Here is a 24,711-nt window from a genome sequence, read left to right as displayed (position 1 = left end):
TAACCTGGCAGGGAAACCTGGCTCCTTCCCACTCTGCATGGAAGTGGAAACAGGGCAAGTCAGAGCAGAAGATGGAGAAGAGCAGGAAAACCAGTTTCTCAGGGTGCGTGGTAGGATATTTTGAATTTACAGTGAAAAACATTCACTGCTTTCAGCATTAGTGGGTGAAGCAATCAGTAACACACACAGCATACAATCACTGCTGCTCATGAGGGATAAATGCTGAATATGGATGGATCTGTTCCCAATAAAGAAATTAACTGTACTTTTTGTTCATTGTTCAATTGCAGACTGGCATCAGCAGGACCAAAAAGACATAAAGCCTGACAGAATACGATATGTGGGGTAAAAAGTCTCATTCTTTACTCTTAAGTAACTTCTCTCTAATATCTGTATTTGTGCATCTCGCTGCTGCTGGCTCCTTTCTGATAGATGTAATTTTCTGGTGCTTGCTTTGTAGCTGTTCAACACTTTTATTGCTCTACCATCTGTTCTAAACAGTTAAAGACACTTCTATTCTCAATTTTTCTTCAGGGATGTAGCAAAGGCATCTGTCTCCAAACATTTAAAATCTCCCAATACACATTTTCAAATTTTTTATGCAAAATAACTCAGATGACACATTTTCAGCTGGATTTGTCTGACAAAAATGTAATTTGCTTACACCTTTAAATAAAACATTGTTGAAATCTGGCATATATGCCAGCATGGAAAACTGCTAATCTTGTGTAAGAAATTAATAAAGTTAGGCTTGAAATCAGTGGAGTTCTTAACCCAAATCCTCAGCTTTAAACATGCTCCTAAGTATTTTGCTGAATGAGGACCCTTAAATAACTTTGTATTGCAATTTTTTGAATCTGTAGTCTGAGCAGTGCTAAATCTACAGAACACATTTTACCAAGACTTTCCATCACAAAGCTCTGTGTAAACACCGATTAATCCAGTTACCACATTGGGAACTCTGAAGTGGAAAAAGAGAGTTGTTAAAGGCATCAGAGGGGATTTAATGAGTCTGAGCTGGGCTTAAAACTAAGGAGTTTCAGTCATTAGACCATGGAAATATATCCTCTCCTGACCCAAGTGTGTCAAGGGAAGAGATGATGGATCCCAGTGGGTCCTCACTGCTGTCTGCTGGCAGCCTCCTCCCCAGCATACCTGCAGCGTATGAGTTAAACTGTTCATACACGTGATCTAAGACAATTCGGTCATTTTATCAGATCTTTCAATTCCTAGCAGTGCATGGCAGTTTACCAAACTCCTTGGGAAAAACATCCCTCTCCATTGCTATAGACCTCTGCCTCAGCCTCTGCTTCTCGCCTTTTCTATGGTGACAGGAAAAACCTAAGGACTTAAGGACAGGACTGAGTGTAACTGAGACATGGTGGCTGAAAGAGCCACCCATCTCCAGGGTAAGATGGGATGTGCTAATTAAACCAGATTTGCCAGTCCCTGCCCCTGCCAGGGACATCTGCTGGGACTGCTGCAATTACTGGGGATAAGCGGCCTGTGCTCTCAACATAGAAGAGGATAAAAAAGAACAAATCCATGTCAGAATAAATTTCTAAATAATATTTTTTTTTTTTAGTTATCGATGTTCTTCTCTGTAGCAGAATCTCCCAGCTCAGCTTTAATCAGAAGTCATCTCTTTGGTGCCCAGGTAGAGTTCGGGGCTCTCTGCAGCCACCGTCTTGGGTCTGCCGGATGGTTTTGCAGCCGCACAGCTCTGATTCAGTGGTGAGCTGCTCAGCTGGCTTCACTCTCCTGAGCTTGAAGGATGCAAGGATCTGTCAGCTCACAGAAAAGTTTCAGTCAAGAATAAGACGTTACCTTTTAATATTACGATGAAAAAGTTTTCCAGGAAAGCTATTCCCTGCTGCTTGCCATAAATCCCAGGGGAAAGGGAGATGCCAGGAGAAAGGCTGTTTGTGAGGCACTGGGGGATTTCCCACTGTCCCAGTGGGATGTCCGCATGGGTACGACCCCGTGGCCAGGGCAGAGAGGGGTATAGTCACCCTGGCTCGGGCACCCCAGGGCATTTGATGGTGCTATGACCCAAGAAGGGTTGTCCCGTCCTGGTTACTGGGGGATAACCTCAGGCAGAGGGCTTTGGCATTGGTCTGTGGGAAGCAGACAAGGGTAATTATCACTTTTTTGTGTATAAGCAAACTTTGTCGCGATTTTTGTTGAAATAAAAAGCCACATTTCTGCTGCAGGAACTGTCCCCAGGTAAATCCAGAATCACTGCTTCAGATTTTCTGGAGTTGCCAGAACAGGGTCTTAGTATTTTACATCAGGCAGGAGAAAGAGAGACACATTTTTTTGTTCAGCCTTGGCCCCAAAAATGGGTAAATTATCTTGGGTGAAGCTTTTGGTGAAGGAGTGTGGGGGGAAATCGGCTGATAACAGATGCTCGTTGTGTAAAATTTAATTCCAAGTTGTTAAACGACTATAAGCAGGACTTTTCTAGCTTTTAGTTGGCGCTATCACTTTGTGTTCATCAAACAATAATTGCTAATACTGTGTGCCTTCTGTTCTCTCTGTATGCCCTTCATTCTGTTCAAATTTCTAACACCGCAGCTAGGCCATCAGATTTGAAGTGCAGCAGCTGGAGACAAAGACAGCATCCTTAATGGCACAATTCTCATGCAAGTACCATGCTGGGGGAGCTAATTGCAAAGTTCACTTACCTGAAAGACAGAACACCACTTGGCAAACAAATGTCTTCACCAGGCCGGTACATTCAAGGTAGAAATCTCTTACTGCCCACAATATTTGACTGACTTACCAGTCACTCCTGAGGGAAGATGGATTACATGGAAGAAAAGCATTGAAGCGAAGTGACTGAGCCCATAGCTCCCAATCTATTGCTTTTCCGTTTCAACCTGGACTTGATTTCTCACAGGCAGCCCCCAGCCCCTTCTCCAGGCCACTTTTTCACAGGACCCAAAAGTCTCCAGGTGCTGCTTTCCCCTTTGTGTGGACAGCTAGGCCATGGCCTCTGCCACTGCCAGCAATGCCGAGGGTGATGGAGAGGAAGATGGAGAATTACTGCCAGTCCTGGGCAGCCACCTGCTCTGTGGACTGCGCTTTCCAGGACCATGGCTTTTGATGGACCAGGCTTGCTATCCAGTGTTAACACCTCTGAGATACCTGCTGGCTCATCTACAGTGCTAATGTTTTACAAAGAGAAGTCAGAGTCTGCCAAAACTAACCTAATGAACCAGTGATATAAACATTATGACTGGAAAATGCCACGACGCTTGAGTCCTCCCCACGGCTTTCCCGACAGAGCTACCTGTCCCACACTGTGGCTGGTCTAGATCTGATACTGAGGAATCTGAGAGGGGTTTTAGAGGTAACGATTGGTGTCTGAGAAGGTCTGGAGAGCCAAGGGAAGTACAGACATCTAAAAATAGTTTTTGTGCTAAGTAGGAGTTAATCTGTTTACGCTTGGTGTGTCTGTATCAAAAATAGCAATTTCTGCAAGTGTAAATATCATACACAGTTGAAAGAACTCTCTGATAGAATACATTTGCTATGCAAACTCCAGGTACAATTAAAGTAAAATTAAAATTTTAACAGAAGCATCAAAAATATGTGCCACGTGAGCATGCATATCTGTTTATGCAGTTACCTCTATTGAGTAGCGATGTCTATGGAAATATTTATAGGCTCCATTAATAGGGACAAGAAAATAATACATGTCTGCTTACCCTTGCACACTACTATGACTATTATTCTTCAAACAGGTGTTTGGCTTCTCAGGGCCACGCTGCAAATGCAGTCCAGACAAACTAAATATTCGAATTGAAAAGGCAATAATTAAACTACATTACACAGTATTATGTGGACACTGTTAGCCAGAATTACAGTGTCCTTAATTTGATCTGCTTTACTTCTCCTTGGAAACTAAGCAAATCAAATTAAGGCTACTTTAGGTTTTTTGATTCTGAATGAGAATATCCACACTAAAGTGTAAAGAAATTGAACTAAATCACCTTAAAAGACTCAGTCACATGCATTTTCTTGAGACTGTCTGCAGAAACCATACTTGATTCACATGTGGTGTCTGGGGAAGATTTTAAAGGCTGACCGCTACAGCTCCTCTCTTCTCTTTTATCATCTTCTCTCTGTGTTGTCGACCAGACTCATGAGATGACAATGTGTGTCATTACCTTAGCTCACTGCTATAACTAAAACCACTGTCAGTTACAACTAGCGTTCTGATTTGGGAAAACTAAGTATGTGATAGAAGGGTGGAGACCTAGCAGGGAAAGTGCAATTGTTGCTTAATATGCAATATCACTATTTTTCTTCTTCCTCGAAAGAGATGAAAATCAGGGACTGCTTTATATTCTCAGTCAGGTTACGCTAGAGTAATTTCATAGGCAAAGAAACAAAGACACAAAATGCCAAAGAGATTTCCCCCATATTAAAAGGGTTTTCTAGGTGCAAAAGAACAACCAGGGAGGGAAGCAAAGCCTTAAGAGGAGATGCAGCTTCAGTATCCAGCATGGCAGTGAGCGGCTTAGACACCAGGCTGTCCCGAGAAACACAGGCAGGACTGCCACAACGTGTCACCCAGAATATTGTGACCACATCTTGGGGAGCACCTCCTGTGAGCCTCTGATAGATTGCTGAAGTGAAGCACCAATCCAAGTGAAAGTACACAGACTTCTTGGTTTTATGAAGTATCAACATGTGAGAGTTTTGTAAAACAGGTCATGTCATGGGTGGTGTGTGCAGCTTCTGGGTCACAAGATAAGGAGCTCAGCCTAGAAGAAGGTTTTGCAGAAGGTGACTGTAAGGTAATTTTGTGATTAAGCTTATTCTTGGTTAGCTGATCCTGGACATGCCCCATGCAAGTGAGGGCACGCTGGGTAACTTGCAGAAGGAGAAAACTGAAGAATGCGTAAAAAAAAAATCTAGATGTTTGACTTGAATTTTCTTTGAGGTATGGGCTTATCTTTGATGCTAATGCAGATCAGTTACCCTTAAGCCTGTCATCTTTACTGTTTTTCTTGTCATCTTGTATTACGGAAGAACATATCTATACCGTGGACCACGAGGCTGCCAATGAAACACATTTGTCAATTCTGTTAGTTTTTCAAGCAATCATTGAAACCCTTTCCTTAAAAGTTGTTTATGATGAAGTGTAGAAAATAGGTTGAAGCTTATTGCTTAGAATGCTGGGCAACTGTATTGTGTTCAGATCAAGCACTCACAATCTCCTTTTCAACACAAAAACACGCATAAACTACAGTTTGCATAGAAACTGCAGTTTTCATTACTTGGAACTGTAACCCATGGGCCCTGAAACCATGATGGCACAGAGTCACAGCTTATCGACAGAGCTGCTATAACTGAAGTGCTACAGGGAGCAGTATTCTCAGGGACAGTTTCTAAAAACTGCTGAGGTCTAAAAATTACTGTGGATGGAGAACTCCATCTCATTACTAAAAATGTCAGTTAGTTAAAACAGATCGGGAAATAACCACCCTTCTTTGTACTTTGCTTTTTCTTTGCTTTTGTATGAAGGCTTCAAGGCAAAAGTTCTGGCAGAGCAAAGCTGTCGTTCTTTGGTGTCTAGGAAGGTGGTGCTAAACTACAAATTATGGCAAAAGCCGAGGGAGAGCGCATTGTTTGCAGACAAAGAAAGTCTTACTGATGGTAGTTACTGCTTCTTGAAATCCAGAAAGATTGTATGTAGGGAGTTGAAAAGAAAGGTGAATGATCTTAGGGTAATATTATTTATCATCTTGTAATAAAGTTCCTAGTTCAGTGTTAGGAAAGCTCAATTCTTTCTGCAGCATCTGTTACTTCTGTTGTGTGAGAAGAATCAAGATCTGCTCTCAGCTTTGTGATTTTTTTCCATTGTCACCGAAAATCCGGGAATAAAACCTCGTAACACCAATGTAGTGTTAAAAGGCAGGCATTCTTTATTGCAGCGCTGGATGCACGGGGGATAATTCCACCGAACGTGCATACCCCATACCTTTTCCGTATAGTTTATATAGATCAAAATTAGGTTACATAACTTATCCCTTTCATAGTAAAATTAGTTCATTTTCATACACTCCTCCCACCCGCGCTTGTGCAGTGCCTCCTAGTGGTGGTCATCGGGCGTCCCAAGATGAAGGCTCATCCTCTTCATCACAGTGTCTGCTGGTTGACCCCAGCTTCTGCACATGCGCAGTCCTCTTCTGGCTCTTGTCCCGTAGCTAGATCACCTTGACTGGCTCTAGGCGACCACTAACATTCCAGGTGGGAAACATGGGACTTTTTGTTTCAGTCAATTTAGACAATAGATGAAAACCACAAACACACCTGCAAACATAGTAATGCTATTTCTATTAAAAATCCCCTGTTACCTTTATTGTTTAACATTGATAATTACCTAGAGACCAAACTCTCTGTTCCTGGACCTAACGTCCAGATGGGCAGGGGCTAGGACATAACTAGCAGCATGGTTTATGTTTATGGTTAACAGATTTCATCCCTCTGGTTACACCATGATCAGTGAGAATTTAATATGAAAATGTCTCAATAGCTCAATTAATGTGCATTGACATGAAATAATGTAAAGCTTTCAAGTGTGGACTAAAAAGATATTTGAAGTTGTAAGTGTTCACACTTACTTCCACCAACTTTTAAGCAAACGTTCAGCGAGACTCAGGTACGATGCGGCTGGACCTGCTATTTACAGGGAAGAGATATTCATCAATTATTGCTGTCCTTTTTGCTTGCAAACTACAGATGGGCGGATTATTGCTTTATTGTTCCCATATATTTGTCCACTCTTACAAATAATTTGCTCATTGCCAACAGGCTTGAGTTTGTGGATTGTTCCCTGGTCGTTTGCTGCGATGTGCTGCTTAGTTCGGGTGCACAGACTGCAGCTGCTCCACAGGGATCATCTGTGTAATCCTTCTGGGGCCGAAGCAGCTGTAGATCAAGCTCCATGAGATGCACCTCTGAGACAAAAATCTGCAAATTTCTCTTTGCATGTGTTTCATGATATGCACTAGAAGTCAGCTGAGAGAGCAAAATCTCGAGCGTCCACCTGTTAGACCACTTGCAGTGTAAGATAAAATACCCGTGTCCAGCTGGATCTTGTTTCCAGATCTGCTTTTCCTCCCTCCCCCCCTCTCCCTATCCCTCTCCCTGGTGCAGTTGTGCTCCTAAGGGACTCCTGCTCCCGGCCCTGCACCCTGTCCCTGCGCCCAGAGGTGAGGAGCTGGGCTCCAGCCTCGCCTGCTCCTCCCCAGCCAGACCCACCGGGTTAGTGAAAGGAGCCTTGCTGAGGGTTTAAGCTATGAAGAGGTGAAAAGAAAACCCTGCAGTACCATGCAATGCTTAAGCTTAACGTGATCTTCCAGATTACATTTTGTAAATTACAGCATTGTCATTTACAGTAGGTGGCACTTAAATGACTTTTAATTGCTGTTAGTCATGCAGCCCATTGTATCGTGGATCGACGTGTGTGCTCCCACTCACAGCACGCTGTGCTGTGGCTCCTGTTCGCATCAGAAGAAAGCTGCATCCAGCTCAGAGAAATTTATTTTATTCCTTATATGCATAAACAAGCTCATACTGTCCTCGAAGGACAGGTTTCATTGTTATGCATAAAACTCTTTGGTTTACTCTGCTTTTTAATCTGAGCTTAAAAGTGAGTCTTTAAAATCCTGGTGAGATCCAATGCAGAAAACATGGCCTGAGGAACTTGTGTGGTATGCACAGGTCTGAAAGACCGGCCTGGAGTTGGCCCCCAGCAGACCACCTCTTATTCCCAGGGAAGAGATGACTGACCCTGTAATTAGAGACAGGAACCTTCCCTGGGGCTCTGAGACTGAGCAGAATATAGTTCTTCGAAAGCCATCAGGTGTCTGTCATTTGAAAGGTGGAGATTCTCGTGAGCATGACACCAGCAGGCACAGCGGCCAAAGCCTTTGTAAGTCATCACAATGACCTCTACATGGACATGCATGTGCTGGTTGCTCCTGAACTCGATTGCAAGGTTCAGCACGGTAACCACAGCAGCCTGGGCATACAGCAAAAGTATTTAACGCTCTCTCACGGCATGTTTTCTCACTAATTATAGTGTTGCCTGACAATGTTCACAGAAGTGTGTTAAATCTAAAAACATAGACTTCGCTCCATGGAATACATACGCATTTTCTTGACATTATGACGGTTTCATTTCTTAGAGTACTAGTTTTTCTTTGATCATGTGCGTGTATGTGTTGGTATCTGTGCTGTGGTGGATAATTATTTTGGAGACGTCACGTAGGAACGCTTTGCTCAGGAAGCGCGGGGCCAGTCCTCCATGAAAAGGAAGTCTCTCTGTCACATTCCTCACGTGGGTGGCACGGCACGATGGCCAGCCAGTGGGGAAATGGGGATGACTGTGACATCCGCAGCTGGTTTAGAATTAATACTTTCAACATGAAAAACGCACTCTTTTACAAAACCACAACAAACAAATCCATATACTTTCATTTTGGTATTCTGTTCAAAGCCTGACAACCACCAGCAAATGCAGCACTATTTTTCTGGTCTTTACCATAACAACATGGGATGGAGTGAGGGATTATCAAGAAGAAACTGCCACCATGATTCACTCCATGCGGGAGAGAAGGTTAGAGATGACTGGCTCTAATCTTAGTTCAAGTCACATCCTTGTCGTTATCTGATTTCTTCTTTTTAATTCCCCTTGAAGTATTTGCCACTGAGAGATGTCTGGAGCTTTTGTAGATGTCAGTCACTGAAGGTTTGGATGGGGTGCTGGACATCAGTTAAAAAATGAAGGGGTCGATCTGACCCACCATCCAGAATTCACCACTTGTGAGTTCCATGTGGCTTACGTGGATCACAGTGATCTCAGCAACATCACTGGAGACCTGCTCTCTGACATGACTCGGTCAGTAATGGTGGGTGTCCATTTCTGAATGGCCTCAGAAGCTGTTTTACTTTGATGTTACATGAAAAGCTTACCAAGGCGAGGTCAAGAACATATATCCATATATATACATGTAGGTAGGTATTTCCATTATGTATACATAATATACATTATATAACATATATGCTCTACACTATATATTTATATATGTTTATATGTATATGCATATATATTTATTTATGTAGTATATGTTTATATGTGTATGCATATATACATATTTATGTAGTATATGTTTATATGTATATGCATATATATGTATTTATGTAGAGACATATGCCACATGAAAATGCAAATAGTTGCAGAATGTGGCAGAAGGCTGGTTTTGATTACCTTGTTCTTTGGGATTAATTGTCTGGGTTTTGATGGGGTGGGGATGAATTCTTTGACTTTTATTTTGGATATAAACCATTGTGTATCCTATGGTACCTTGATATAATCTTAGCTCCAGATTTTCATAGGCAATACAATGAATGTTATACTGCCGATGCTTCATGCAGAAATCAGACACTCAGTAAAATTAAAATGATTTCCCTGAAATAATTTCACTTATTTACCTTAATGTATAGTAGAATATTTGGTAGCTATAAGATTACTTATCATCCAGATGATGCTGAATTATAGCTGTAGACATGGACTTCATACTACCTTTTAAGTCAGTCAGCATGATGGAGAAGTTGGAGAAAGCCACAGGAGAAAAGTCGCCAGATCTAGAAACCTTGGAAACTGGAGGTGTAATATTTCTTCCTCAGGTTTCATTCTGCTAAATTAAATATAGGTAAAGAAGAGAAATGCAGACATGGAAGTTAGGCATAATATTTTGAAGGAAAAGACAAGTATATGTAGAGGCTGGCAGGACTCCCAAAAGAAGTGTTAAAAGAGAAATTCATGGGAAAGAAGTGGGAAGAATACAAATAATTAGTGAAGTAGGACATCTTTCATGGATGTTTTCAGGGAAAAATAGTTGTGGCTTATTATGAGGCTTTTAGGCTCAAGACAGTTGATAGAAGTCTGCTTTCTGTTTTGAATCTCGACATGTCTCTGCTATTTTTCTCCACCACTTTTATGCTTACCAGTGTCACACGCCTGAATATGGTGGCTTTGCAGCCACACAGAGGATGAGAGGGCGCCTGGACCTCGCCAAGTATCACGCCAAAAAGCAATTGATGCGATTTTGCAAATCCATGCTCTGCCATTGGGATTTGGTTTTGTGTTATTAAACACAGGGTAACGCGTGGTCCCAGACAGCAGACAAAGTAGGAATTCACTTCCAGCTCCTCTATGGATGCTGTATAGCGCTAATGAAGCAAATCAGATCTCAGGGAATATAGCCACGTATTTAGCATGTGTACAAAATAGCTGTAATAAGACATTGTTAGGGCTGAAATGGTTATGTTTTTAGTGGACAAAAAAGAATTAGGATTGAAATTACAAAACAACCCCATTCCTATAAAAAGTGAAAACACACTTGGGTAAATGAAGGTTAATAAAATTAATTGTGGGGACTCATGCTAGAGAACATAATCGTGATTCAGATAAAGGGGAATCATAATTAAATGGAGGTTGGGTAAACACGATTATCCCGGAAAGGTTTCCCAGCGCAGTACTGGGTGGTTTCAAGATGTGGAGGCAGACGCGATACGTGACCTGAGAGCAGAGATGCCATCGCCGCCAGCCCCCCTGGGTGCTCCACTGCTGCTGCGCGTTGCCCACGCTGCTGCCCCACGCCGCAATGCCGGCAACGCCAGCAACTACAGGCAATAAATCCAGTTCATTTTGAAGTCTGTTTTGCCTGTGGCTGTACCTGGCGAGTGATCTCCCTGTCTCCACCCCAAACTCCAAGCCTTCTGCGTCCCGCCGTTTCCCATTCCCACCCAGATCCCGCAGCTGGCTGGCCCAGGCTGAGCTGCCACTGCCAGGCTCTGGGCCAGTGGAGGGGAGGGCATCCCACCCTCAGCCCTGGGGACAGGGATCTCCCTGCTTCCCCCATGCCGCTGCCTCAGCCAAAAGCCTGCACCAAAGTATATGCAACAAACTCTTCCATAGACAGGTAACTATTTGTACTTGCCATATATGGCAACTAAAACTGACATTTTCTGTTAGTTTAAAATCCCTGATACTTTTTTTAGGTCTACTGTGTCATCTCCTTTATGTAGATAATTATAAGCTTACTTACTACTTACTACATTTTTTCCATAACTGGTATTATTTTTCATGTGGATATTTAAAATGAAATGCAGTAGCTTGATACTGAACACTGAGAGGAAAACAGAAACTTTCCAAACCGAACTGCTTTACTGAAATGGGTACTTGTCTTTATTTCTTTTATTTGTCGAGCTACAAATGTTCCTTGATGACCTATGTGAGATGAAGGGAGTCAAATGTATTGCTCGTAGGACAACCACAGAACTTCCAAATAAGCTTTCTTATATTTTTTTCCTTTTCTTCCCTTTTACTTGCAAAATACTTATTCTACATTTTCAACTTTTAACTGTATCTCATATACTGCATTTTAATACAAGGGGTTATTATTTCCCATTCTTCTATAATTTCTATAGATTATTTTACATAAAACACACAGAATAAAAAACACCCGAGAATTTACTAAGGAAAACTATCAAATACTTCTGCTGTTCAATTATTTGTAGTACAGTCTGGAATCATTGTTTCACAATTCTTGGTATATTATACCATAAATTCATAATTTATTTAATTGTAATGATATATATGCCTAAAGAGAAGAGGAGTTCTATTATTCTCTATTTTGAGCAAGTGAACATCTCTCTAGGGACAAGGCCTTTTTATTTTGTCCCCCCAGAAAAGAAGGGGGGAGATATTTTTGCTTTCAAATTTATCTGTTTTTCCAGTGCCAACTGTATTCTAAATCTTCAAGCAGACTTCACAGCCCCCGTTAGGAGACCTTACTGTCATCTTTAAGCTTGTTCCCTGAAACTCTTTATCCTTTAATCTTTTTTTTTTTTTTTATATCTTCGTGCTTTTCGTACGTATTTCCATCAGCTCACAGGCTGCAATGAATCCTAAAAGCGGGCTTTGACCTAAAAATGTGCCCCCAATGTTTTTTGGACCTAATCTTCAACAGGTTAGGTTGCTGATAATTTAGACATTGGACTAATCCCGTGAGTATTAGGCTGTATGGCATCCCTTGTGATAGTGAGATGAGGCTGAGAACAAAGTGAATTGAAATGAACCGTGAAAACCCCCAGCACATCTTCTTTGTCTTTTTATTTCTGCAGCTGGCATGTGATACAATAGTTGTCTTATTTGCATTCCTGTCTTCTCTGCTTGTGAAGTGAGTTTGTGGAAGTTTCTTGTATCAGACATGCATTCATTTGCAACCTTTCCCAAGATCATGACTCCATTGCCTGAATCAGTTGTTGAAACTTCATTACCATGCTGGAATTACTTATGTATTAAGGTCATTTTTAAACTCAATCAGTCATGCACAACAACATTTTTCCTTCCCAGTGTGAAATTTCATTTTCTTTGCAAGAACTTCTGTTTGCTGAAGCTGAGTAAAAGAGTAGGCATTTTTTGTTATTTTGAAGTTTTCACAAAACTAATTTCCTGAAGGTATATTTCCTTTTGTCACGATGCAGCAAGTATACACAGGGCCTAGACTCAAACAGAGGTCACGTAGATGAAAGAGTAACATTATTATTCCCACAAACTGGCCCGAAGGATGTTGGCTGCCTATGCTATCTACACAAGGTTTGGTATCCACAAAAATGAAGGCAGAGACGGGAGGGTTAAGACCAAATTGCACGCCTACCTCAAATATATTTTCAGTAGTCTGCCACACAATGTTTCTGGAAAAACAGCACTTCACTGGTGAGTGACATATTTTCTTTCCCTAAAGGAGAAGGGGGTTTTGAGCATATATATTTTTATTAATTCTGCAACAATCAAAACTTAACTCCAGAAAATGTGTTTCATTTCCATGAAAATGTCATTGTTTTGGCTCTGACTTCTTGGCAGTTATTTTCTTGCACAGCTTTAGTAAAATAACATGACAGTTTTACATCAGAAAGTAACTGGCATATGCTGCAATTTCATGCTTTCCCAGAGAAAAAGAGGAAAGAGCTTTAAAAAGGAAACACTGAAAAGTTTATTGCTTGTATTTACCAAAAAGTGAAGCTGAACCTTGCAGTCACTTTGCTTTCTCCCCAGGTAAGCACCATGCAGTGAGAGGACGGAGCACTCGAAGCTGCTTGCCATGCAGATGGAGCGCTGCACGGATTGCTGGTAGCACAACGATCCAGTGAACCAGGGACAACTTTTTCAGGAACAATCCACGCTAACAGTCTTCAAAATTACATGTTCTAAAACATTATGTTCAATCATTATGTTTAAACTCGGTGAACACAGTTGTTCTCCTCCAGGGCAAAATTATTGCCAGGTCAAGCGGTGTTGCAGAAGAGATCAATGTTTCTAAACCGCAGGTCTTGCTGGACTAATCCATGTCATGTAACTTTGAAGAAGCTGTTCCCATATACTTCCTTGCTTTAAACAGGACTTGAGAAGATAATTTTTCAAACACGGATCCCAGCTTAGTCCATAGGGACTGAGAGAACTTCAGCCTCACAAGGAATATGGAAACAAGTAACTAGTTCCCTCAAGACTTCTATGTTAGCAAGAGCCTGATTTATTTTTCTGCAGCCAAACTACATACACACCAAACTTTAATACCCTTGAAATCTCATGGACCTGAAATAATCTCACTGCTGATAGGTATCTAGCTGGGAGGAGAATAATAAATCAAGCTTTGAAGCTCCTTTTTTTTTCTTTGCTGAAGAGATTTTACTACAAAAAGGATCTCCAAAAGCTTTCCTCCACTATTTGAAAGCATTTGAGCAGTGTATTTCTCATTTGTCCAAATTAAGAACACTAATAAATCTAAAGCCCAGGTAAAGGTGGATTTCTTCTGCTACTTTTAATTTTGCCTTCATTTTACCAAGTATATTGTCAGCTTTTTCATAAAGCAGGAAAAGCGATTTCCTTTAGCGCTGTGTCCCCCCATTCCAGAAATAAAATGAAAATACCCTTGTGTATCTGTTTAGCTAGCGAGGTGATGTAGGCAGTAAAACAGAAATCATGAGGAGCACTTCACGGACTGAGGACACATCACAATGAATACTACTTATAGGCAAGATGGGAAGGAAAGAAGTTTAAATGAAATATTGTGTTTTTCAGAACATTTTTAAAGTAACAATATTTAGGGCAAAATAGTTTTCTTAAAGAGACACCAGTGAAGATCTCACTACTATTTGGCTTCTTGAACATTTTGTATGTGTATGCCCATGACTCTTACTGTTGCATTTAGCTGGCACTTTGGTAACAGGGCTTGAAAGCAAAGTATACTGATGGAGTACACTGCTTACTGGGCACTTCGGTTATCCCACAGAAAAGGCAGCTTTAAAGGAAATACCAAATATTCTCCTGAAATTACAGGAGAACATTTCTAGAGCTAAAAATCCTATTTATGTGGCCTTTTGCCAAAAGGAGAGTAACTAGCACTGCGCAACCCCTAAAATAAGGCCATGGATGTGTTGGAGCGGGTCCAGAGGAGGGCCACGAAGATGATCAGAGGGCTGGAGCACCTCTCCTATGAGGAAAGGCTGAGAGAGTTGGGGCTGTTCAGCCTGGAGGAAAGGCAGCTCCAGGGTGACCTTATAGCAGCCTTCCAGTACCTGAAGGGGGCCTACAGGAAGGGTGGAGAGGGGCTTTTCACAAGGGTGTGTAGTGATAGGACAAGGGGGAACGGCTGTAAACTAAAAGAGGGAAGATTTAGATGAGATATTAGGAAGAAATTATTCCCCATGAGGGTGGTGAGGCACTGGCGCAGGTTTCCCAGAGAAGCTGTGGATGCCCCCTCCCTGGCAGTGTTCAAGGCCAGGTTGGATGGAGCTGTGAGCAACCTGGTCTAATTGAAGATGTCCCTGCTCGTGGCAGGGGCATTGGAACTGGATGATCTTTAAGGTCCCTTCCAACCCTTGCCATTCTATGATTCTATGATTCTGTTACACAATTCATCCAGGGGCACAGCCCATGTCAGCAATTATAAATACGTGAATGTCAGAAGCTAATTACAGATACTGAGGTCTTTCTCCCTTTTCTCTGTGGGGGTGATGATGTTGAGTGAGGTGGCCAAGAGGAAAGAAGACTGTCAGAAATAGGGCTGCAAATGTTATAGCTCCCCTAGCCTGTGAATGCCTTTCAGACCTAACCATGACAGGGCGTGCAACGCAACTTCAGCAAAGAGGATGACAGAAGGCACCCTGAAAGGGCTCTGCACCCCTTCTCATCACAGGGGGACTGACTGACTTGCTATGTTCCTTGGACTCCCAGCGAAATAAAAGCGGGTTAAGCTCTAGTTAGGAATGAGCAATTGGCAATTCCTGGAGATAATTACAATTTTACATTTATAACAAAAATTTAATGTTTCCACTTTTTAGAAGCAAATAGTATCCTCCCTTTCTACTGTTTTGCTATTTACAAAGCAGGATGATATACAAAGATGATTTATATACGATACACTCCTCCACTGCAGCTTCTTTCCAGCCTGTGAGATATTTCGTTTGTTACGAAGCGCATGGAGGGTGCCACTATGGCTGTGTGTCCTGCTGCTTTGAGCAAGTGTGTTCACCCACCTGCTTTCTTGCAACTCCACAGGAGAAAGATGAGTTGTGAAAATGACAACAGTGCACTTCATCTAAGTACAGGATGAGAAACATTTTATTTACAACCCTGTCACACTGGGGCTACCCTGACAAAAAATAAGCTTGAAAGTAATCCCCTGACTCGTTTCTCTGGATTCTCCAGTTTCTTGAAATGTAGTGCGTAAAAGAGAGACTCATACTTTGCTTTTAGCCAGTCATAGCAGGATGGAGAAATCGCGAAGGTCAGTTGCGCTGCGGACAACTCCACATTCGTGTCTTTTTAAATTATACCCATGTGTCTTCCTTATTGCCAGTTTTTGTCTGTCTCCATTTTTCCCATACGGGTCTGGACTGGTTGCCAAAGAGCCAGCCAAAATCATTATGTTGACTGTGCTGAGACGTCTTTTGACACCTGTAATTGTAGCATTTATTCCCAGTTAGGGAGCGAGGCCTGACACAAACGCCCAAGTGTGACAAGGGCATTTAGTGCAAGAACTTTGGTACTGACAGCTTTACAGACACCTAAAAACTTCTATTTGGATGTCTCAAAAGGACCAAACAACCAGGGATCTATTTCCAAATAGTTCTTTCACACAACCCTTGAAATACATTATATTTCTGTGTATGTTAGGAAGTCCTTGCTACTGAAAAGACCCATAAATAAATCTGGTTGCAAATAATCAAAATCTTAGTCTTCTCAAGCTGAAGCCAAACATACACATCAACCCCAATGGCCAATTCTTGCTGTTTTCCCACAAGCCTGACACAGAGTTTCACGTACCTGTACTGCTGGAAAAACATCATTGTGTGAGGTCATCATCTTTTCCTTCCCAGAAAGTTTCTAGTTGTGACATTTTCTTTCTTCAGTGCAAACAAGGCTTTAAAACAAGACAAAAGTAAACCTAACAGTGGGCCTCTTTGCTGTACCTATACCATTTATTATAAAAAAAGTTTTTTACATCTTGCTTTAGGAATTACTCCTTTCTCCACCAGTGAAGCCCACTGAAAACAAGCCACAGCTGGATGAATACGAAAGCAAAGCCGGGACGCACAGTTACAGGAGAAAACCTAGCCTGTCAGTTCTGATGTTGACATAGAGGTTTACAACAGCTTTCAGGCAGTTTGATATGGCAGAAACTCATAAAAGGCGGGCAATGTTAGTATTACCTTTTCTTGTTTAAACTGGGTATTTTTATATGGTCTTGCTTTGTAAAAGCTGCACAATTACATTTTTATCAAGTTATAGTATGGGCTTAAGGCTAGTAATCTTAATATTAGATTATAAACTTACATAGCTTGCAAAATTTGTGATGTGCTCTGACAAACCTGCCCCATCTTGCATTCGTGACAAAACTCTCGCAGAGGCAGTTTTCAGTAACGCCATGGTATGACACATGCTTACAGCAACTGGATGTAAGTGCTGGCAGGTAAACGTGGTATGTAACACAGCAGGTTGCACTGAAACAATGAGCGCCTCAGACATTTTCAATTTTTTTTACTGGCTTATAAATCAATCAAGTTGGTTTGAAAATTTCTTCTGAAACAAAAGTTTTGGCAAGAGTAATGCTAAGAATTGGGAAAAGTCATAAGCGTAAGTCCTAAGTCCAAAGGTGGTATTGACTCTACCGCTTTCAAGAAAGTAACATGAAGAACAGTGGGAGTTAATTGCTATCATTCATTATTTCAACATTTCATTATTCATTACTTAAAGACACTTTTCCAACAGACATTAATGATGTCAGTAACTGCTGGTAAAAATAAAAGTTTATCAAAGTTACTTCATGGAGATGTATCAAGCACCACAACGATTTCTCATACTTACAACAGGGAGACACCGACACAGACTTCCATAGCTTCTGACTATGTGTAAAGTTGTGGGCTTGTTAGTCTTGACCAGCACCCATTCAGGGATGAAATAAAGCAGACAAATTTATAACTCTGCTGAAACTAACGGATGTGAAATCTCCTCAGTCAGTCTCAATTCACGTCCGAAGCTGTGTAAAGTCCCTTTGGCCTGCACAGTAGCAGTCAGTTACATTGCACAGAGTGTAGAAACCCCAGAATGCCTCGCAGTTTGGTGGCTGCTCTGCTCACAAACTGGGATGAAGGTGTGATTCCTCTCCAGTGAATACTTTCAAACAATATGAGGATCTGACTGAAGTCAAGGTTGCAGTGATTAATATAAAGCAAAGCTATCCAGGTCTAACAAAATATTTACTTGTTACGACTATGCAAATGAGATTACAGGGAGACACGTGAACGGGATGGCTAAAGTCCAATGAAGTATTACTAAAGGTGTATATATGATATTTGTGGCATTCTATGAGAGAATATTGTATGAACTTTGCAACAGTCCAAATGTACCATTAAATAAACTCATAATAAGGGCTGATAACTGAACATCAGTGTGTGCTTAACATAGGGATAATTCACTAGTGAACTAGAAAGCTCATAACATAACTACAGAAAAAATGCATTAGTTAATTCCTTAAACAAGGAAATGGTTAAATGCAAGAAGATAAAACCTGAAATTCTTTTGGTTGGTGCTGACTGACAGATGGGCACAACTGAGTCCGACTATTGATACACAGGGTTATGCCTGCCATCTGCCATGTTGCACTAAGGAAGAAGCCCAGGTGAGAAATTTGGTCACGAGTTGAGCTTTTGAATAAATCTGTATGAATCTGATTCCCAGAGTTAGATTAGTTACATTAATGGAAAAACCGTGGGCCGTGCTGAGCAGCTACAATGCTGCCATTAGTTCGAGGAGCAGCATGGCCAGGATGGGAAGGAGCAGACAGCACTGCTGCTCTGTGTGCCGTTAATCTATTTAGAAGATACCAGTATTGAAGTCTTTATCTTCAGTCATTTGCCATGGATGTGTGTCTCCACAATTCATATTCTTACATGCCTTTGGGGCAGAACCCCCTTCATCACTAACATATTCTTATTTTACCTTCTTATCTACACAAAAGCACCCAGAATGAAAACAGTGAATTTGTCTACACTTAAAATATCGCTTTCTTTATTGAAGTGCTAGTAGGAAATCCAAGCAAAGACAAAACCCTTCCCATCCAAACCTAAAATCTTGGAAGACTCAGTTTTTGGGTGTGTAGAAGTATTATCCAGCATGAAACTGTTTATTACGAGCCATTATTTTCCTGTGTCAAAAGTATTTGCCATAAGTGATGGCTCTACTGTTTTTCACTGGCTTCAGTCCAAATGCTGCATCTGTTATTAGGAAAGACCTTAATGGAGACCCTGAGAGGCTACATCCTGCAACGCAACCCCACAGCTGCAAGATACAATCGAGAACACGGAACAATTCATGTGTAGACTGGCTACACTGGTATCATCCAATACTCAAAGAGATGAGGCAGCAACTTTGACAATCGGCTATCTGTTATCTTCTATGACAATGGTTCTTCTAGGATGGGTGTCAACATCCACAAATATGTAGCGGACCTCAAATCTTCCACTCTCAGGATTCTGCAAAGGAAACAATTTCAGGTTCTGTTTTTTCCTCTTTGGTAGTTTAAACTCAACTTTAAGCTTGTCAGCTCTATCAAACAATTGCACATACCTCTTTGACTTCCACGTGGACTGTTCCCTGCTTCCCTGGTTCAGAGCCCTCTATATAGAACTTCAAACGCATATATTTCAGTCCATCCTTTACATACTCAATGTGGCTAAAAACAGCAACACAAAAAAAAACCACACCCAGCAAGGATACACATTATATGCTAGTTAAACTTCAAATTTACACTCCTTATTTAGAGGAGCTGCTTAACTATTTTGTGAGAAAGGGTATTCTGATGCAGTCCTTATGCTACCATGTGTTCCTTCTCTACTGCTCTTTCCAAGTGTTACTATGAACATATAAGGAGTAGTGGAGTTAGAAGAACTAATTGGCAGCTGAGAATTAACAGATGAAGTGCTTAAACGTCCTCACCCCAGTCCTCCTCTCAAAACTCAACAGCAATCCAATGGCTGAAGGTTCTGGAATTTCCTTGCATTTATTCTGAAGAACCCCCGAGATTCAGTGCCTGACGTCTCGAAAGGAACACCCACATCACCAAGACTGCCAGGGGGTTTTTGAGGCACTTAAACTAACTCACCAGGCCAAACCACACAAAGAATGTTTTGTCAACTTCATTTTCAGCTTGGTTAAATCACAAGGAAACAGTTTACTATATGCTTTACTTATTTTGGCAATAATTTTGTTCTGCTGAAGTGTAATTTTGGCACTGATACCAGATCTCCAGCCAAAATGCTGATATTTAGACTGGAGTTAGGTTATGCTCAAATATTAGATAAATAGAAAGGTCATGTCACTTTCAAGGCGACCACTTACAGAAACTAACGGTCAAACTAGAGTTCTGGTGCCAGTTTATGTTTCCTACTGAAATTACTGACTGCTGCATACTACCAGGCTCTTATTTCCATCAGTCATGCCCAGATACACACTGTGAACTAAACTTCCAATACAGTTTAAGGTAACATTATGGGTTACAGAGAACAAAGATGAATGAAGAGCCTTACTGCAGTAAATTCATATTCCAGTTGTTCATACACAAAAAAAATCTGTGCATTTTTGAGACATTTAAGGTCATCCTTACACTGCAGACACAAACGCTACAATCTTGCAAACTTCTCAGCTCAAAAATTTATTTAAAATATTAGACTTTGAAAATGATGGAAATGAAATACTAGGGAAGCCGATAGTACACTAACTTATTTACATAGTTTGTTTCACAGACAGATGCTTAAAACGTTTGTGCACATCCTTTTTGTTTAGCAGCTCCATTTTTAACACTTTTTCACAGTCTAGTGAAAAGATAAACTTCCACCAGTAAAAATCACCTTCACCTGGAAAAAAATGTCTCTATCTCATGGTTCAAGTTGGGTATCTGGGCTTATGTGTCCCACCCTACATGACACCTCCTTGAAAAAATTCAACTCTAAGAACCCAATAAAGACAAAGCCCCTACTGAGTTACAGTGCAGCGAGGATTTACATTTTGTAAGAATTAGTTCCGTTGTTTCCCTCAAAAGGAGAATAATAAATAGACGCACTCACAAAAGGTTTAGGTGAGAGATGTTGTATTAAACACGCAGTAGAGATGTGGCCTCAAGTGCCAAGAATCAATATAAGAAATGGGCAATCACTACCGCATATCAGCGTGGGACGGTGTTGTCACTGTAGTGACTACACCCTGTAGAGTCAGACCTAGCCTAGCTTTAAATGGAGCAAGCTGGATTCTTGAAAGTCTGGAAGTTTGTACCTCCTGCTTTTTCTGGCCTGATAAGAACTACTGCTTCAAAAGGAGGAAAAACTCTCAATGAACAATTTTTCAAAACCAATTTGACTGTATTTGAAGGTTTCAGACAATCAGCCAGGTCCCCGCCCCCCAGATGCATGCCTAGGCTTCTGTCCTACTCTCTTCAGGCTCGTCCTGTTTCTCTGAGAGGCTAGTTCTACGTTTACCATGCTGACCTCCGCTTGTTTTGAGGCACTCAGAACTGGAGTTTTATAGGCACTGTATTTAGTGGTATGTGCCACAAAGAGGTACTGCAAAAAACCGCTTTGGTTTTCACTCAGAAGTTCCAAGGTACGTCACATACAGTTCGTTAACCTACATCTAACTTGCTATGATGTGACCCAAAATGTCTTTGCTGTGCCAAACTCATGTCTGTATGGGGCAAACACCAAAGGGCACCTGACAAACTGTCGTCTTCCTCTTCTTGTTGCCTCCCCATAACCTTTAATAGATTCACCAAAAACACCAATTATCTAAAAGAGAAAAGAGGTTTCAGTTGTCACAAGGCATCGCATTCAAACAGATATTCCAGTATCAGCTCACGCCCCCTTGTGAGTCTGATGGGTCAAGAATGAAAGAATTTATGAGAGAAAACAGCGTAAGGAAAATTCTTCTGTATTTCAGTGCTTTTCTTTAGCGTCATATTAAATGCCTAAAATAAATCCTACTAATATCTTCCATTTGTACCATCCTCTGAGATTATGACATTTTAATCTCTCTTCTTACTGTGTACTTTATACTTTACTGACATTTTGCGTAAAATGGAAAAAAAAGGCATGAAATCTTTGTCTCCCTCCTCCAAGACGGTATGCTTCAAAGTTTAAAATGCAAATGTACTGCCCTTCACATTGTTTAAAAAACACCAGCGTTTAAGAAATTCAATGACTTTTCTTTTTTTTTTTTTTTCAGATCTATAAAACCAGACCAAATTAACATAGTGTTAAACTTAAAGCTGGTTAGAAAGGGAGGGTGATTTTTACTGTATAAATACTGGAGAGAAGTTTTAATTCTACAAACTTGTTCCAAAGCAGTCTTCATTTTTATTCTAGTGACAACTTGTCACTTCATTTCTAGGTTATCCTCAGTGGCATCTGCGGCAACTTTGTTTGAAAGCTATTATTTCATGCATTTCTTGTTTTGCCTGAAGTAGCAGTTTTCAGAACCTAGTTTTAGACTGATTTTTGTTCACCTCTAGCTGTCTTCTGTGACTGTGTGATCACATGGCTGTTCTCTTTCCCTGTTAGCCACAGGAATGCTAACCACATTTCAGATGAAGAGTTTAAACTCCTGGATAGTTATGCAGTGCTTCGCAGAATGACAGAACCCTACTGAAGTGTCACAACAGCGCATCTGTGCTGAGGAAAGGCAGCAGGCTAGATCTACCAAACTTAGGTGGGACCAGTTGCCTCCCTGACCTGCACAGCTACCTAAGGAGTCACTCAGGTATGTCTGTAAGACTTTCTGTATGGAGACACAAGCACGTGCTCTGAAGGGGTGGACACTGTATCTGCACCAGTTGTGCTGGGGTACGCTCACTTAACTTTGCTTTTAGCAGGCTAATTCACTCAGGCTCAGTGCTTGCATTAACTTGTCCTAATACAGACTCCAAGCTGGAGCTGATCCACCTCTGGCCTGCCAAAAGCATATGCAGATCTGCTGGCGTTTGCCTGCTAAGCACCACGTGGGTCTTCCTGTAGCTTTGCTTGCAAGATTCCTTGTGCAAACTTTTGACTCAAAGAAAGACAGCAGCTACGGAGAAACATAAACCTTATGACTAAGGTTCAGAAACCAACCTCGGGGTGAGATCTGCATTTCTTCAAGGCATCTCCATAGATCTTACTCGGACTAGAAGAAGAGAACAGCTCTTTAAAAATCACATAGAACAAACCACCTGTAAAAAAAACAACAGCAAATGGAATGAGAACTAATCAATCCAGACGGAATTAATGAAAAGCGTCTTCTGATAAAGAATATAATTTTTAAAAATAACCTGTAACACCAATTCCAACAAGCACCACAATAAAGTACGTGAAGTCTCTTCCTGCTTCTTTCACTGAAACAGACAGAAAACAATGTAGGAGTTACAACCTAGGACAGTAAGACTTGCATAGCTTTCTTATATAAACCTTCTTGTATTAGTCTGCAGCTCAAGTAACACTTTGGCAGAAGAAAAAATTCCAATAACAGCTTCCATAATGCCTCATCGCTAAAAGAAAGAGACCATGGAATGTCTCTTATGCTGTGCAGGGCATATTTATATCTCTGTATTGAGCCTTATTACTTTCTATTTTCCTACTAGGTGTTATCAAGACCCAGAATAGCACTTATTAATTTTCATGCAGCATGAGAGCTAGCTTCTTTAAGGACTAATGAGGTATTTAGCACTGCAGTATTCAAGCTACTATATAAACCCATAATCACTGCAATCTTTATGCAAAGAAAGGGAAAAGTAACAATAAAAAAGCGTAAGCTTATAAACTGCACACACTGAAAAGAACTGATTTTATAAATTCTCAATCAAGTGAACAATAAAATGGAGGGCTATTAGACCAAAATAGTTATTTGATTTATTGGGACCGCCAACTGCAGTTTATCAGAGTAGTTTTTATCTTTTAGTTTTGACCTAATGTACTAGTAAAAGTGTCAGTACACACTCCAGAAAAAAAGTAGTATGAAATTCTCTGTTATGAAATATCTTTAAGAACTTGGAAAGAGACTATCGATTTGGTTAGGTGACAAGCCGTGCCCTTCAGTGCAGTACAAGTCACCAAGGAAACTTTAACAACCCTTTTTCCTGTGGCCTTCCAATCAGTCGGGGATGTTTCTCATAGACTTTTTCAGAGGACTTGGAACTTCTGTGGCTAATTACGTAGTAAACACATCTCACCGAAGTGAACGAGGCCCAGCAAAGCGACAGCCGCCCTGTAAGCAGGCTGGCACCTCCTGCAGAGCTCCGACAGCCTTGCTGGAAGCACGCTTTCTCTCACAGCGACGAGACAGGCTGCGTGCGGCAGGCTTTCCTCCCGACAAGGGAAACGAGAGGCTACCGCATCTCAGCCCCGACGTGACCTGAACGCCGAGCCCACAAGCTGCTCGGAAGAAGCCACGCAATTTCTGCCCTTCTTGTGCAGTACGCACGCCGAAACGCACCGACCGCTGACAACAACACGAAGCGAGAACACACGGGCTCGTCGCTCTCCTGAGCACGGCGGGGTTGTTTTTAAACGCCAGGGCGTCGGGGCTCTCGCAGCCCGGCCGCAGCGGCCATGTTCTCCGCGCCAGCCGCCCGCGGCCCGCCTTACCTCTCCGAGCGGCCGGCAGCGCAGCCGCCTCTTCCCGCCGGCCGCGCCGTACGGCCAGGCGCTTGCCGTCGCGGCCAGCCTCCTCGGCTCTCGGCCCCCCTGCCCGCGTCCCGACGCGCCGAAGGGCGGCCCGGGGCAGCGGGGCAGGGTCCGGGCGCGAGGGCTGGTGCCGCCACCTCAGGCAGGGCCCCGGGGCCGGCCGCGCCCAGCCGGGGGCGGCGAGCAGCCCCCTCCCCAGGGAGGCCCGCAGCAGGGCGGCGGGCAGCATGCCTCCCGCACAGCAGCCGAGCTAGGCGGAAAGTCCGCGGGGCTCCCCCCGGCCGCCGCCTCCCCCCGGGGGAACCCTCGGGGCCGCCACTTCAGCTCCGGAGCCGCCACGGCCCCCCGCCCGCCGCAGCGGGCCCGGCGGAAGCCGTGCGGGCGGAGCGGCAGCGGGCGCTGGGAGCCGTAGTTCGA

General features: G+C 42.2%; 1 protein-coding gene and 1 long non-coding RNA gene across 2 annotated transcripts; one reads left to right on the top strand and one right to left on the bottom strand.

The window, feature by feature from the left end:
- The first annotated feature begins 294 nt into the window (after window positions 1-294).
- Window positions 295-13,892, top strand: LOC142360867 (uncharacterized). Its single transcript, XR_012763472.1, has 2 exons — window positions 295-345; window positions 13,145-13,892. It is a non-coding gene; the product is annotated as an uncharacterized LOC142360867 (long non-coding RNA).
- A 4,749-nt stretch (window positions 13,893-18,641) lies between these two features.
- Window positions 18,642-24,676, bottom strand: TIMM21 (translocase of inner mitochondrial membrane 21). Its single transcript, XM_075416565.1, has 6 exons — window positions 24,256-24,676; window positions 22,944-23,006; window positions 22,747-22,844; window positions 21,353-21,426; window positions 19,217-19,322; window positions 18,642-19,122 (listed from the first exon to the last, which is right to left on the bottom strand). The coding sequence occupies exons 1-6, from the start codon at window positions 24,521-24,523 to the stop codon at window positions 19,030-19,032; spliced, it is 702 nt and encodes a 233-aa protein (XP_075272680.1). The 5' UTR covers window positions 24,524-24,676; the 3' UTR covers window positions 18,642-19,029.
- Window positions 24,677-24,711: the final 35 nt, after the last annotated feature.

The sequence above is a fragment of the Opisthocomus hoazin genome, chromosome 3 (assembly GCF_030867145.1).
Source record: "Opisthocomus hoazin isolate bOpiHoa1 chromosome 3, bOpiHoa1.hap1, whole genome shotgun sequence".
Classification (NCBI taxonomy): domain Eukaryota; kingdom Metazoa; phylum Chordata; class Aves; order Opisthocomiformes; family Opisthocomidae; genus Opisthocomus; species Opisthocomus hoazin.
This window is presented reverse-complemented; position numbering and strand designations above follow the sequence as displayed.